Source organism: Oncorhynchus kisutch, linkage group LG3, assembly GCF_002021735.2.
Source record: "Oncorhynchus kisutch isolate 150728-3 linkage group LG3, Okis_V2, whole genome shotgun sequence".
Lineage (NCBI taxonomy): Eukaryota > Metazoa > Chordata > Actinopteri > Salmoniformes > Salmonidae > Oncorhynchus > Oncorhynchus kisutch.
The window spans coordinates 12,217,356-12,232,368 of record NC_034176.2 but is presented as its reverse complement, the minus strand read 5'-3'; the positions used below and the strand labels follow the sequence as shown (position 1 = coordinate 12,232,368).

At 51.1% G+C, this 15,013-nt stretch overlaps 1 protein-coding gene across 1 annotated transcript in view; it reads left to right on the top strand.

Moving 5' to 3' along the window:
- The window catches only part of frmd3 (FERM domain containing 3), an 84,326-nt gene that overhangs the window by 64,111 nt on the left and 5,202 nt on the right, over window positions 1-15,013 (top strand). Inside the window, exons 10-13 of the mRNA XM_031817452.1 lie at window positions 3,521-3,609; window positions 5,127-5,201; window positions 6,652-6,720; window positions 6,831-6,955. Coding sequence (XP_031673312.1) covers window positions 3,521-3,609; window positions 5,127-5,201; window positions 6,652-6,720; window positions 6,831-6,955 — 358 coding nt within the window. The remainder of the gene's footprint in view (window positions 1-3,520; window positions 3,610-5,126; window positions 5,202-6,651; window positions 6,721-6,830; window positions 6,956-15,013) is intronic.

Sequence of the window (15,013 nt, the reverse complement as noted above, 5' to 3'; positions counted from 1 at the left end):
TAGGATGTCATCACAAAAAAGAATGGAACTATAGTCGAATCGGAGCCCCAAAGTCATTCTACATTCTACATGACATTGTGCTTGTTTGAGTAAAAAATCAACAGGTCTCAGGGAAGGTGATTTGTAGTAAAACGTGGTGTTTAGCCAGCTGACATCTACCACAGAGAGTCTTTGTGAGCCATTCAATGGATGTAATGTTTTCAGAACTGGCCTCACTCTCTATATACTCTCTTAAAGATATCTTTCTTCTGTCATTCTATTGGCGATTATCTCTGTCTGGGCTGTAGTTCCACTCTGCCATCGGCTGCCTGTCCTGCTTCAATGCCTGAGATCTAGACAGATACATTGATGCTCAGCTGTAGTTAATGTTCAGTCCAGTCTCACGGATTAGCCTGCTGCTTTATAATCACACACACGCACGCACACATACACAGGTGCATTGTCCTCTCACTAAAACATTCAATTTGGTCCTCTGGAGCCTGAATGTCTGCTGTTTTTGGGGAAACCAGGTGTTTGCACTTTCTGAGCAATGAGTGACATAAACCAGGTGTGTGCACTCTGAGCAATGAGTGACATAAACCAGGTGTGTGCACTCTGAGCAGTGAGTGACATAAGCCAGGTGTGTGCACTCTGAGCAATGAGTGACATAAACCAGGTGTGTGTACTCTGAGCAATGAGTGACATATCCAGGTGTGTGCACTCTGAGCAATGAGTGACATAAACCAGGTGTGTGCACTCTGAGCAATGAGTGACATAAACCAGGTGTGTGCACTCTGAGCAATGAGTGACATAAACCAGGTGTGTGCACTCTGAGCAGTGAGTGACATAAACCAGGTGTGTGCACTCTGAGCAATGAGTGACATAAACCAGGTGTGTGCACTCTGAGCAATGAGTGACATAAACCAGGTGTGTGCACTCTGAGCAATGAGTGACATAAACCAGGTGTGTGCACTCTGAGCAGTGAGTGACATAAACCAGGTGTGTGCACTCTGAGCAATGAGTGACATAAACCAGGTGTGTGCACTCTGAGCAGTGAGTGACATAAACCAGGTGTGTGCACTCTGAGCAATGAGTGACATAAACCAGGTGTGTGCACTCTGAGCAGTGAGTGACATAAACCAGGTGTGTGCACTCTGAGCAATGAGTGACATAAACCAGGTGTGTGCACTCTGAGCAGTGAGTGACATAAACCAGGTGTGTGCACTCTGAGCAATGAGTGACATAAACCAGGTGTGTGCACTCTGAGCAATGAGTGACATAAACCAGGTGTGTGCACTCTGAGCAATGAGTGACATAAACCAGGTGTGTGCACTCTGAGCAATGAGTGACATAAACCAGGTGTGTGCACTCTGAGCAACCCATGGGTTGAAGCAAAGATCTAAATCAACAGCTGGACATGTCATTTCAGACAGCTTTATAGCAGCTAATTTCAGACAGCTTTATAGCAGCTAATTTCAGACAGCTTTATAGCAGCTAATTTCAGACAGCTTTATGGCAGCTCATTTCGCTTGTAGTCTGTTGGTCTGTCTGGCTGAAGATGCAGTTTTATCTTTGTGTTTCTGTCTCTTCTCTCTGTGTGTACATATCCATCGCTGGTGAGTAAACACACTCACACACACCATTGCATCCCCCCCAACACCCCAATGCCGACCCCTTCCAAACCTTCTCACATTCTCCACACCACGAAGAACCTCTCTGTTCTTCGCTCCCCCGGGTTGTTGTGTGGGTTGGGTTTGATTCATTTGATTTGACTGCTTGGCTTTTTGTTGGACTGCTCTTTGGTCTTGGTGGTGCAGGAGCGTTTGGTTTGACCATCATCAACCAATAGCATGGAGCACCCTGTGACGGCTCGCTGTACTTCAGAAAAGAAATACATCCGTCAAGTCTTATTATGTCTTATTATGTAATACATGTTTAATATCCTTAATGACTTATTAAACAGTTTGGCGGTTTCCTGAACTGTTTGTTTCCCTTGGTGTGTGTGTGTGCAAGTGTGTGTGCGTGTGTGTGTGCGTGTGTGTGTGTGTGTGTGTGTGCGTGCGTGTGTGTGTGTGAGTGCCTAGTGCAGTAAGGTGTATCTTATTATGATTTAATCATGCATCGATCCGCAGTCTCGCTCTTCCTGGAACAGTTTATACCCTGTGCCACTGCATGATCTCACTCTGCCCTCATCTCTGCCAACGTCTCACGGAGAACATGTTCCATTGAACATGTTTAACACTTGTTGTGATCCCATGGAAACTCCCCTGAACGTGTGTTTAACACGCACACAGTCCTGCTAGCTGAACACACGTGTAGCACACACACATGGTCACTGCCGCACATAACCACTTCACTGTGTGCTGGGACTCTGAAGGCTGAAGCAGTGGCTGACCACCCCGAACCTCCAGATGTATAAATCCTCCTTACACTCGTTTACAGTATCAGTGCAACAGCAGGTTAATACATTTTAGACAGTGACACCGGCTGCATCCCCAATGGCACCCTATTCCCTTTATAGTGCACGACTGTTGACCTGGGCCCCTCTGGTTGTAGTGCACTATATAGAGAATTGGATGCCATTTGGAATATAACCAAAGTGGAACAGCATTGGAATGGGGGAACTCATCACCAAATCTTATTTTTAGGGTAAGGTGTTCAGTCTTACAGGAAAGTATTAGTGTTCAATTGTTACAGTGGTTAAGTCTCTGTCAGTATTAGTGTTACAGTGGTTAAGTCTCTGTCAGTATTAGTGTTACAGTGGTTAAGTCTCTATCAGTATTAGTGTGCCAGTGGTTAAGTCTCTGTCAGTATTAGTGTTACAGTGGTTAAGTCTCTGTCAGTATTAGTGCTACAGTGGTTAAGTCTCTGTCAGTATTAGTGCTACAGTGGTTAAGTCTCTGTCAGTATTAGTGCTACAGTGGTTAAGTCTGTCCAGGTCAGGGAACGTCTGTGTCTTTGATCTCTGCTGTCAGGCTCTGGATCTGCTCTGTGCTCTGTAATGCTGCGGATACCATTGATCTGCCGTCTCATATTACCAGACACAGAGCAGATAACTGGACTGTTACTGGAATTGATCCCCCTCTTATCCCCAGCTCTGCCCATAAACTCCCTCACACTCGTGGCCATTTAAGAGCTGCTTAGTGCTGGTAGTGCACAAGTCTACTGCTCTCCACCCCCACATCTCCCTAACAGGCTGGGTATAGGTCTGGGGCAGCACTTTGCACAGCTCACTCTCAACATGTTCAGCACTTTGTTGGATGCCTCGTCCTAATTCACTGTCTTCCTCTGCTTTGTTCATCTCCTTCCATCACTCTCTCTCTCTCTCTCTGTCTGTCTCTGTCTGTCTCTCTGTCTCTCTGTCTGTCTGTCTGTCTGTCTGTCTGTCTGTCTGTCTGTCTGTCTGTCTGTCTGTCTGTCTGTCTGTCTGTCTGTCTGTCTGTCTGTCTCTGTCTGTCTCTCTGTCTCTCTGTCTCTCTGTCTCTCTGTCTCTCTCCACCCCTCTCTCGTTCTCTCGTTCTCTCACTCTATCTCTCTGCAGAAGAAACTGGTGCTGACGTTCCACACCTCTACCCCAGCGGCGTGTAAACATTTGTGGAAGTGTGGGGTGGAGAACCAAGCATTTTACAAGTGAGTTCCACAAAACACTGCCACACTCTCATATTCATCTCTCTATCAAAGGTGGAACTTGTGTGTGTGTTTGGACGTGTTTAACTATTCTTGTGAAGTCCCCACACAAGGTTAGCTGTACAAGACTGTGTGTGTGTGTGTGTGTGTGTGTGTGTGTGTGTGTGTGTGTGTACACAAGTTTTACTATACTTGTAAGTATCAGAAGTCCTCACAAGAATAGCAAACCAACTCAAATTCAGAGAAGTGAGGACATGTTGCCAGTCCTCACTTGTAAAGATTAGGTTAGAGGTTAGGGGTTATGGTTAAGATTAGGGTTCAAGTTAAGGTAAGGGGTAGCGCTTAGGGAAAATAGGATAATTATTATTATTTTATTTTAATTTTTTTAGCCCTTTTTTCTCCCCAATTACGTGGTATCCAATTGTTAGTAGTTACGATCTTGTCTCATCTCTTCAACTCCCGTACGGGCTCGGGAGAGACGAAGGTCGAAAGCCATGCGTCCTCCTAAACACAACCCAACCAAACCACACTGCTTCTTAACACAGGGCACATCCAACCCGGAAGCCAGCTTCACCAATGTGTCGGAGGAAACACAGTACACCTGGCGACCTGGTCAGCGTGCACTGCGCCCGGTCCGCCACAGGAGTCGCTGGTGCGCGATGAGACTACCGGATATCCCTACCGGCCAAACCCTCCCTAACCCGGACGACGCTAGGCCAATTGTGCCCAGAGCCTGGGCGCGAACCCAGAGTCTCTGGTGGCAGGAAAATAGGATTTTGAATGGGAATCAATTGTTGGTCCCCAAAAATTCCTCACAAGTATAGTAAGACATGGCTGTGTGTGTTTGTGTGTGTGTTTGTCTGTGCGCGTATGTGTGTGTGTGCGCGTAGGCATTAGCCAGGTTGATTTGTGGCTGCAGACTGCTGTTGTCAGTAGTTTAATCCAGAGTTATGAGTGTGACTGGCTGGATGGATGGATGGATGGATGGGGTTGGATGGGAGGGGTGGAGAGTTGGAAAGACAGACAGCACTGGCCCACAGGGCCAGCAGCTGAGCCTGGCTCCTGATTGCTTTTTTCTGGCTCCTGGGGGCTCGAGTTTCTCTGTTCCTCAGCAGAGAGGCAGGCTTGGATGTCAGATCAGAGCTCGTTAATCAAATGAGACTGAATTGAATTTAGAAAATGGCAGTCAAAGAGAGAACTGTGAAATGCTGTCCTGGCACACATGAACCTTTTTGACAGGACCAACTAGACTGGATACCTGTGAAGTCCTATGAGTTCCTTTTTGACAGGACCAACTAGACTGGATACCTGTAAAGTCCTATGAGGTCCTTTTTGACAGGACCAACTAGACTGGATACCTGTAAAGTCCTATGAGGTCCTTTTTGACAGAACTAACTAGACTGAAACAAACATTACATTTGGATACCTGTCAAGTCCTATGAGTTCCTAAATGCCAAATATAACTAATGAATCAATGTGCCATCTTGCTCAACAAACAATTATCTCCGTCTCTTTGACAGATGTGCAAAGTCAAGCCAGATCAAGACTGTGTCCAGCAGTAATATTTTCTTCAAGGGAAGCAGGTTTCGGTACAGGTGCGACATTGAATGCTTGGCTGTGTCACTGAGCCTTACTAAGCCAAGCTGTGTCCAGATAATGCCCCTAGACTTATGTATTGTTTGTTTTGATCATTTCCCAAAGCATTTAACATGGCTTACATGCTACGTATCTCTTCATTTCAGCAGCTGGATAAGTGCTCAAGCAATTTAGCTTAATTTAGCTTAAGGGCTAGGTTATTTGTTATAGAGAATGAATTGGTTCAAGTCCGCAGGTAGCCTAGCGGTTGGAGCATTGGGCCGGGAATCAAAATGTTGCTGGTTTGAATCCCCGAGCCGACTAGTTGCTTGGCTAATGTGCCCTTGAGCAAGGCCCTTAACCATAATTGCTCCTGTAAGTCGTATTTGAAAGAGCGTCTGCTAAAATTAAAATGTAAAAGTCCAGTTTTTCCCCCAATATGGACTAGGTCTAGGTAACATACTGTATAACATGTTGATATGATCTCAAGTTTGGGGACAATGTTTGGATTAAGGTTGATTTCCTGCTTTGGTGTGACTTTACCCTGTATGATACAGTACACACTGTAGAACTACACCTAGACAAAGTCACACTGTAGAACTACACCTAGACAAAGGTACACTGTAGAACTACACCAAGACAAAGTCACACTGTAGAACTACACCTAGACAAAGTCACACTGTAGAACTACACCTAGACAAAGGTACACTGTAGAACTACACCTAGACAAAGTCACACTGTAGAACTACACCAAGACAAAGGTACACTGAAGAACTACACCTAGACAATGTCACACTGTAGAACTACACCTAGACAAAGGTACACTGTAGAACTACACCAAGACAAAGGTTCACTGTAGAACTACACCTAGACAAAGTCACACTGTAGAACTACACCTAGACAAAGGTACACTGTAGAACTACACCAAGACAAAGGTACACTGTAGAACTACACCTAGACAAAGTCACACTGTAGAACTACACCTAGACAAAGTCACCCTGTAAAACTATACCTAGACAATGTCACCCTGTAGAACTACACCTAGACAATGTCACCCTGTAGAACTACACCTAGACAATGTCACCCTGTAGAACTACACCTAGACAAAGTCACCCTGTAAAACTACACCTAGACAAAGTCACCCTGTAGAACTACACCAAGACAAAGGTACACTGTAGAACTACACCAAGACAAAGGTACACTGTAGAACTACACCTAGACAAAGGTACACTGTAGAACTACACCTAGACAAAGTCACACTGTAGAACTACACCTAGACAAAGTCACACTGTAGAACTACACCAAGACAAAGTCACACTGTAGAACTACACCTAGACAAAGTCACACTGTAGAACTACACCAAGACAAAGTCACACTGTAGAACTACACCTAGACAATGTCACCCTGTAGAACTACACCTAGACAAAGTTTATTGGGTTCTACAAAATTACATTTTGGTTTTCTCTTTAGTGGAAGAGTTGCAAAAGAAGTCATCGAAGCCAGCTCCAAGATCCAGAGAGAGCCACCAGAGGTGCATAGGTGAGAGAGAGAACTGAACCTCACTGTCATGTGGTTAGTACCACATACCAGGAAAATGTGTGTTTAGTCTGGCAAATCAGATAGCAAGTGCTGTTTATACCATGTTTCAGGTTACACTTTGGGCATAGCAGAAGCTTCAACTCACTGAGCCACAAAAACCTGATCATAAACATGGAGCCTCTTGTCCCAGCACTGCCCTCCACCAATGAGTATGAAGAGACCTCGGCAGACAATGGTAAGAGCACGAAGTCACACACACACACTAAAGCAAATAATACATACACGCATGCATGCATACACACATACACACATACCGGCCGCATCCTTGGGTGTGCTTGGTCTCCAATGACAGCTGTTAGGTATCCAACTCTCGGAGTTGGAGTGTAAATTGAGAAGCTGATGCTACGGTAAGCCTCGTTTCCCTGGAGACTCCAATCACAGAGCTAAAAATACACCTCCCATGAGCCTCCCTGAGGACACCATGCTGGTAATGACCAGTCACGGAAGTGCACCATGACATCACGGAAACAGACCTAGGACCCAAGCTAGGGTTAGCGTTAACAGTAACTTAATTAGCACATATTTGTTTAGCTTAAAGGGGGCTGTGTGTGTGTGTGTGTGTGTGTGTGTGTGTGTGTGTGTGTGTGTGTGTGTGTGTGTGTGTGTGTGTGTGTGTGTGTGTGTGTGTGTGTGTGTGTGTGTGTGTGTGTGTGTGTGTTAGTCTCATCCTCAGATATACAGTACAATAGATGGCTTGTAAACGGTAGGCTGGTTTATGTGTGCCATAGAAGCTGGTGCCTCTTGTCCTGTAAATGGTATAAGGTGGAGTTTCTCCAGACTAGGACTGACAGGCTGGTAGTATGTATAGTGGTCATTAGTTGTTCCAGACTAGGACTGACAGGCTGGTAGTATGTATAGTGGTCGTTAGTTGTTCCAGACTAGGACTGACAGGCTGGTAGTATGTATAGTGGTCGTTAGTTGTTCCAGGCTAGGACTGACAGGCTGGTGGTATATATAGATGTCAGTATAAGAGTGTTCTGCCGAGGGACCACAGAGCTGAATCCATCAGCTCTACTGCTGACACTCTGGCTTAACACTGGCCTAGGATCAGTTTATCCCCAGGAGGCTGTCTGACCAGACCTGCCCTTGGGGGGGAACAGAGATGGAAGGGGAGGTGAAGAAGAGAGAGGTGAGGAGAGAGGGAAGAAGAGCAAAGGGGAGAGGGGGATGGAGAGAGGGGGAAGGAGGAGTGGAGAGAGGGCAGAAACCTGAACCAGCCACTCTATGTATGGGTGGGCCAATCAGACATATATTTTTTAATGTCCTCTACTTGTCAGTGTTACCTAAACATGCAAACACATCAGATAGAAGTCAAAGCAAGCAGTGCACTGGAATGACATTCAGATTAACAAAAATGACATTCACTCTCATGGGATGGGTGGCTAAAAATAATTAACTGAAAGCCACACCCCCAATTAGCCACCAATATGACTGAGGCATATGTCCCTGTGCTTCTATAGCTATATATGTACCAGGCCACTGTCTACTTCATTAGTTCATTTAGCAATCAACACAGCTGATAAACCAGTGCCTTTATCACAGTCCACACACGTATATTGTAGCTTTAATTAGCTATAAAACTGCACATTTTCCTCTTTGCCCCATGGCAAAATGTGTGGAATTACAGGACATTAGCTTTAAAAAAAGCAACATTTTCTCTCAGCCTCATGTTAAAATGTGTAGAATAGTATGAGATTAGTTATAAAACTGAAAATGTTCATCTTTGCACAATGTGTAGCATTGCAGGATGTTAGCTGTTTCCCCAAACATTTCTGCAGGCCCACACACCAACGGATGTGTGTCTACGCCACTGACCTGAACTTAGTTTAGTTTGCCATCCGTCAGCGGTGGTGAGGTATCAGGAGACATCCAGGGGGCCTGTCTCTACCTCTGAGTTATACCCCCGAGGTGTTACCCCCTGGATTCTAACACACACACACATACACACAAACGTCCCTCTTTCACATTCCCATTTAGGGCATTACGCTATTACACGCATAGGACTCTATTCTCACTCTAGTCAACTTCTTATCCACCATCCTGCGGGACAATTTACAGCATATGCCTGCCGGGAAAAAATTATCTTGGCTGGGTTTTAAAGAACTACCAGAGTGGCCATTTCATCTGTCCTCTCGAATGACTGGGCCGGAGCAGGAAGCAGTCACCAGCAGCAGGTGTTGGTGTTGACCAGGCCTTTAGACCCTGAGCCTCTGTAGTCTCTGTAGGCCTCCTATGACTGACTAGCACAGCCTGTCTAGTCTACCCCAGGGCCACTGAGGGCCACTACACAGGGCCGGGTTGGCTGGTCGGCTGGCTTGCTGGAAGAGGACTTGCCACCCCTCAGAGCCTGGTTCCTCTCTAGGTTCCTGCCTGTCTAGGGAGTTTCTCCTAGCCACCGTGTCTCTACATCTGCATTGCTTGCTTTCTGGGGTTTTAGGCTGGGTTTCTGTATAAGCACTTTGTGACATCCGCTTGTTTGAAAAGGGCTCCATAAATACATTTGATTGTTAAATTGATAACCCTAAGGGGGTTTTAGGAATATATACCCCTTCATATGCATCAGCATGAATGGGTAATATAACAGTATGTGAACATGTATGTGTTTGTAGCGTCTCTGGGCCCCCTCTCTCCCTAGCGTCTCTGGCCCCCCTCTCTCCCTAGCGTCTCTGGCCCCCCTCTCTCCCTAGGTTCCCTGCCCCCCCTCTCTGCCCCCCTCTCTCCCTAGCGTCTCTGGCCCCCTCTCTCCCTAGCCTCTCTGGCCCCCCTCTCTCCCTAGCCTCCCTGGCCCCCCTCTCTCCCTAGCCTCCCTGGGCCCCCTCTCTCCCTAGCCTCCCTGGCCCCCCTCTCTCCCTAGCGTCTCTGGGCCCCCTCTCTCCCTAGCGTCTCTGGCCCCCTCTCTCCCTAGCGTCTCTGGCCCCCTCTCTCCCTAGCGTCTCTGGCCCCCTCTCTCCCTAGCGTCTCTGGCCCCCTCTCTCCCTAGCGTCTCTGGCCCCCTCTCTCCCTAGCGTCTCTGGGCCCCCTCTCTCCCTAGCGTCTCTGGCCCCCTCTCTCCCTAGCGTCTCTGGGCCCCCTCTCTCCCTAGCGTCTCTGGGCCCCCTCTCTCCCTAGCGTCTCTGGGCCCCCTCTCTCCCTAGCGTCTCTGGGCCCCCTCTCTCCCTAGCGTCTCTGGGCCCCCTCTCTCCCTAGCGTCTCTGGCCCCCTCTCTCCCTAGCGTTTCTGGCCCCCCTCTCTCCCTAGTGTCTCTGGCCCCCCTCTCTCCCTAGCGTATCTGGCCCCCCTCTCTCCCTAGTGTCTCTGGGCCCCCTCTCTCCCTAGTGTCTCTGGGCCCCCTCTCTCCCTAGTGTCTCTGGGCCCCCTCTCTCCCTAGTGTCTCTGGGCCCCCTCTCTCCCTAGCGTCTCTGGGCCCCCTCTCTCCCTAGTGTCTCTGGGCCCCCTCTCTCCCTAGTGTCTCTGGGCCCCCTCTCTCCCTAGCGTCTCTGGGCCCCCTCTCTCCCTAGCGTCTCTGGGCCCCTCTCTCCGTATCGTCTCTGACCCCCCCTCTCTACTAAGCCATTCTGCCCCCCCTCTCTCCTATCCTCTCTGACCCCCCCGCTCTACCAAGCCATTCTGCCCCCCCTCTCTCCCAACCTCTCTCGACCCCCTCTCTCCTAACCTTTCTGACACCCCTCTCTCCTAGCCTCTTTGACCCCCCTATCTCTCCTAACCTTCCTGACCCCCCTCTCTTTCTAGCTCCCCTGGCCCCCCTCTCTCCTAACCACTCTGGCCCCCCTCTCTCCTAACCACTCTGGCCCCGTCTCTCCTAACCTTTCTGACACCCCTCTCTCCTAGCCCTTTTGACCCCCCTCTCTCCTAGCTCTCTGGCCCCCCTCTCTCCTAGCCTCTGACCCCTATCTCCTAGCCACTCTGGCCCCCCTCTCTCCTAGCTTCTCTGGCCCCCTCTTTCCTTGCCTCTCTGGCCCCCCTCTCTCCTAGCTTCTCTGGCCCCCCTCTCGCCTTGCCATTCTGGCCCCCCTCTCTCCTAGCCTCTCTGGCCCCCCTCTCTCCTAGCCTCTCTGGCCCCCCTCTCTCCTAGCTTCTCTGGCCCCCCTCTCTCCTCGCCTCTCTGGCCCCCCTCTCTCCTAGCTTCTCTGGCCCCCCTCTCTCCTTGCCTCTCTGGCCCCCCTCTCTCCTAGCTTCTCTGGCCCCCCTCTCTCCTAGCTTCTCTGGCCCCCCTCTCTCCTTGCCACTCTGGCCCCCCTCTCTCCTAGCGTCTCTAGCCCCCCTTTATCCTAGCCTCTCTGGCCCTAATCAGTCAGAGATTAGCTGGCCCTCTCTGCAAGACCAGGGGTGTAAAAATAGGCCCTCCTGCTTTTGGGATGATCCACCCCTAATGCCCTGTCTTTGTTAACACTGCTGACATTGAAGTCATCTGGGAGAGTTGTGTGTGTGTGTATGCGTGTTAAACCTGGTGCAGAGCTCATAGGACAGTCAGTCAGTGTGTGTGGGAGTCGAGGCGCTGCCGGGTCAGAGTTAACGGGGGAGCAAAGTAGCCATGGAGCTTCTGGAGCAGAGGACTGAGGCAGATATTGGGTTGGGAGTCGGGGACCCTCTGGGGTGTGGGGGTGTCTTGCGGCAGCCGGCGGACTTGGGTGAGGAGCTGGGTGAGGGGCTGGTTAAGGAGATTGGTGAGGAGCTGGTTGAGGAGCTGGGTGAGGAGCTGGGTGAGGGGCTGAGTAAGGAGCTGGGTGAGGGGCTGAGTAAGGGGCTGAGTAAGGGGCTGGTTGAGGAGCTGGGTGAGGAGCTGAGTGAGGGGCTGAGTAAGGAGCTGGTTGAGGAGCTGGGTGAGGGGCTGAGTAAGGGGCTGGTTGAGGAGCTGGGTGAGGGGCTGGTTGAGGGGCAGGGTGAGGAGCTGGTTGAGGAGCTGGTTGAGGAGCTGGTTGAGGGGCTGGGTGAGGAGCTGGTTGAGGAGCTGGTTGAGGCGCTGGGTGAGGGGCTGGGTGAGGAGCTGGGTGAGGAGCTGGGTGAGGGGCTGGGTGAGGAGCTGGGTGAGGGGCTGGGTGAGGGGCTGGGTGAGGAGCTGGTTGAGGGGCTGGTTGAGGGGCTGGGTGAGGGGCTGGTTGAGGAGCTGGGTGAGGGGCTGGGTGAGGGGCTGGTTGAGGAGCTGGGTGAGGAGGAAGAGGAGATCCTAGGTGTGGGTTGTGGGGAGGTTCTGGAGGAGCGGGGAGATGCGGTACGCTGCCGGTTAAAGATCACCACCAGTCACAACCTGCAGCTCCGCATGGCCAACCACACGGCCCGGGACGTCTATGTACGCCTGCTCGGCCACGGGGAACACATCTCTGGGACCGGTATGGAATCAATGGGATGGGGTGTGTGTGTGTGTGTGTATAATCAGTAGTGTATGGGTCACAGTCCGGGGGAAATAAACGGTTTAATAATGTCCACTGTTAACATGTCTTTCTGACCTTGCTCCATAAACTCAGTTGATTTACTGACGTTGTTGTCGGGTCGAGCCTGTTGTTTGTTAATGGTCTGTTTATGGTTTAGTGTGAACGAGACATTGGCTGGACTGGAGCATCAGTGACGAGCGTCCACTGTATCTGTGATAGTTTTATGGAGCTCTGCTGTCTCTGGTGTCTGGTTTCACAAGGCTAGAGTGGCGGGACATAGCGGGGAAAACCGTGTGTGTGTGTGTGTGTGTGTGTGTGTTGAGGAGGAGCTGCAGGAATCTAACGGCTCAGTCTGTCACCTGATCTGAGTACAAAACCACCGTGATTACATTATCTACTGCTAAACTGACAGGGGAACAGAGAGCGAGGGAGGGGGGTAGAGGGAGTGTCTGGTGAATGTTATGTGAGCTCTCTTCCATTAATATGGTTAGACTCACTCACTCCTTAGTGATCAGTTGACCTGAAGGAGAGGTCTCACTCCTCAGTGATCAGGTGACCTGAAGGAGAGGACTCACTCCTCAGTGATCAGGTGACTTGAAGGAGAGGACTCACTCTTCAGTGATCAGGTGACCTGAAGGAGAGGACTCACTCCTCAGTGATCAGGTGACCTGAAGTAGAGGACACACTCCTCAGTGATCAGGTGACTTGAAGGAGAGGACTCACTCTTCAGTGATCAGGTGACTTGAAGGAGAGGACTCACTCCTCAGTGATCAGGTGACTTGAAGGGGAGGATCACCATGAGGTGTCTAGAATGACAAAACAGCTCCCTTCCACCTCTCTCTCTACCCTCCATCTCTCTCTCTCCCCTCCACCTCTCTCTCTAACCCTCCGTCTCTTTCTCCCCTCCACCCCTCTCTCTCTCCACTCCATCTCTCTCTACCCTCCACCCCTCTCTCTCTCTCCCATCCACCTCTCTCTTACTCCCCTCCACCTCTCTCTATCTCCCCTCATCTCTCGCTCTCCCCTCCATCTCTCTCCATCTTTCCCTACATTTCTCTCCATCTCGCCTCCACCTCTCTGTCTCCCCTCCACCTCTCTCTACCTCTCTCCATCTCCCCTCCACCTGTCCTTACCCTCCACCTCTCTCCACCTCTCTCCATCTCCCCTACACCTCTCTGTCTCCCCTCCACCTCTCTCTACCTCTCTCCATCTTCCCTACATCTCTCTCCATCTCGCCTCCACCTCTCTGTCTCCCCTCCACCTCTCTCTACCTCTCTCCATCTCCCCTCCACCTGTCCTTACCCTCCACCTCTCTCCACCTCTCTCCATCTCCCCTCCACATCTATGTCTCCCCTCCAGCTCTCTCCATCTCCCCTCCACCTCCTCCTACCCTCCACTCTTTTTTATCTCCCCTTCACCTCTCCATCTCCCCTCCACCTGTCCTTACCCTCCACCTCTCTCCACCTCTCTCCATCTCTCTCCACCTGTCCTTACCCTCCACCTCTCTCCATCTCCTCTCCACCTCTCCCTGTCTCCGCTCGATCTCTCTCCATCTCCCCTCCACCTCTCTCTCTCTCCCCTCCACCTCTCTCCATCTCCCCTCCACCTCTCTCCATCTCCCCTCCACCTCTCTGTCTCCCCCCACCTCTCTCTATCTCCCCTCCATCTCTCTCCATCTCCCCTCCACCTCCTCCTACCCTTCACCGCTCTCCATCTCCCCTCTACCTCTCTCTGTCTCCCCTCCCCTCTCTCCATCCCCCTCCACCTCTCTCCATCTCCCCTCCACCTCTCCCTACCCTCCACCTCTCTCCATCCCCCTCCACCTCTCTCCATCTCCCCTCCACCTCTCTCCATCTCCCCTCCACCTCTCTCCATCTCCCCTCCACCTCTCTCCATCTCCCCTCCACCTCTCCATCCCCCTCCACCTCTCTCCATCTCCCCTCCACCTCTCCCTACCCTCCATCTCTCTCCATCTCCCCTCCACCTCTCTAAATCTCCCCTCCACCTCTCCCTACCCTCCGTCTCTCTATCTCCCCTCCACCTCTCTCCATCTCCTCTCCACCTCTCCCTGTCTCCCCTCGATCTCTCTCTGTCTCCCGTCCACCTCTCCCTGTCTCCCCTCCACCTCTCTCTACCTCCCCTCCACCTCTCTGTCTCCCCTCCACCTCTCTCCATCTCCCCTCCACCTCGCTGTCTCTCTCCACCTCTCTAACTCTCTGTCTCCCCTCCACCTCTCTCCATCTCCCCTCCACCTCTCTGTCTCTCCTCCATCTCTCTAACTCTCTGACTCGCCTCCATCTCCCCTCCACCTCGCTGTCTCTCTTCCACCTCTCTAACTCTCTGTCTCCCCTCCACCTCTCTCCATCTCCCCTCCACCTCTCCCTACCCTCCACCTCTCTCCATCTCCCCTCCACCTCCTCCTACCCTCCACCTCTCTAAATCTCCCCTCCACCTCTCCCTACCCTCCGTCTCTCTATCTCCCCTCCACCTCTCTCCATCTCCTCTCCACCTCTCCCTGTCTCCCCTCGATCTCTCTCTGTCTCCCGTCCACCTCTCCCTGTCTCCCCTCCACCTCTCTCTAACCCCCCCTCCACCTCTCTGTCTCCCCTCCACCTCTCTCCATCTCCCCTCCACCTCTCCCTACCCTCCACCTCTCTCCATCTCCCCTCCACCTCCTCCTACCCTCCACCTCTCTAAATCTCCCCTCCACCTCTCCCTACCCTCCGTCTCTCTATCTCCCCTCCACCTCTCTCCATCTCCTCTCCACCTCTCCCTGTCTCCCCTCGATCTCTCTCTGTCTCCCGTCCACCTCTCCCTGTCTCCCCTCCACCTCTCTATCTACCTCCCCTCCACCTCTCTGTCTC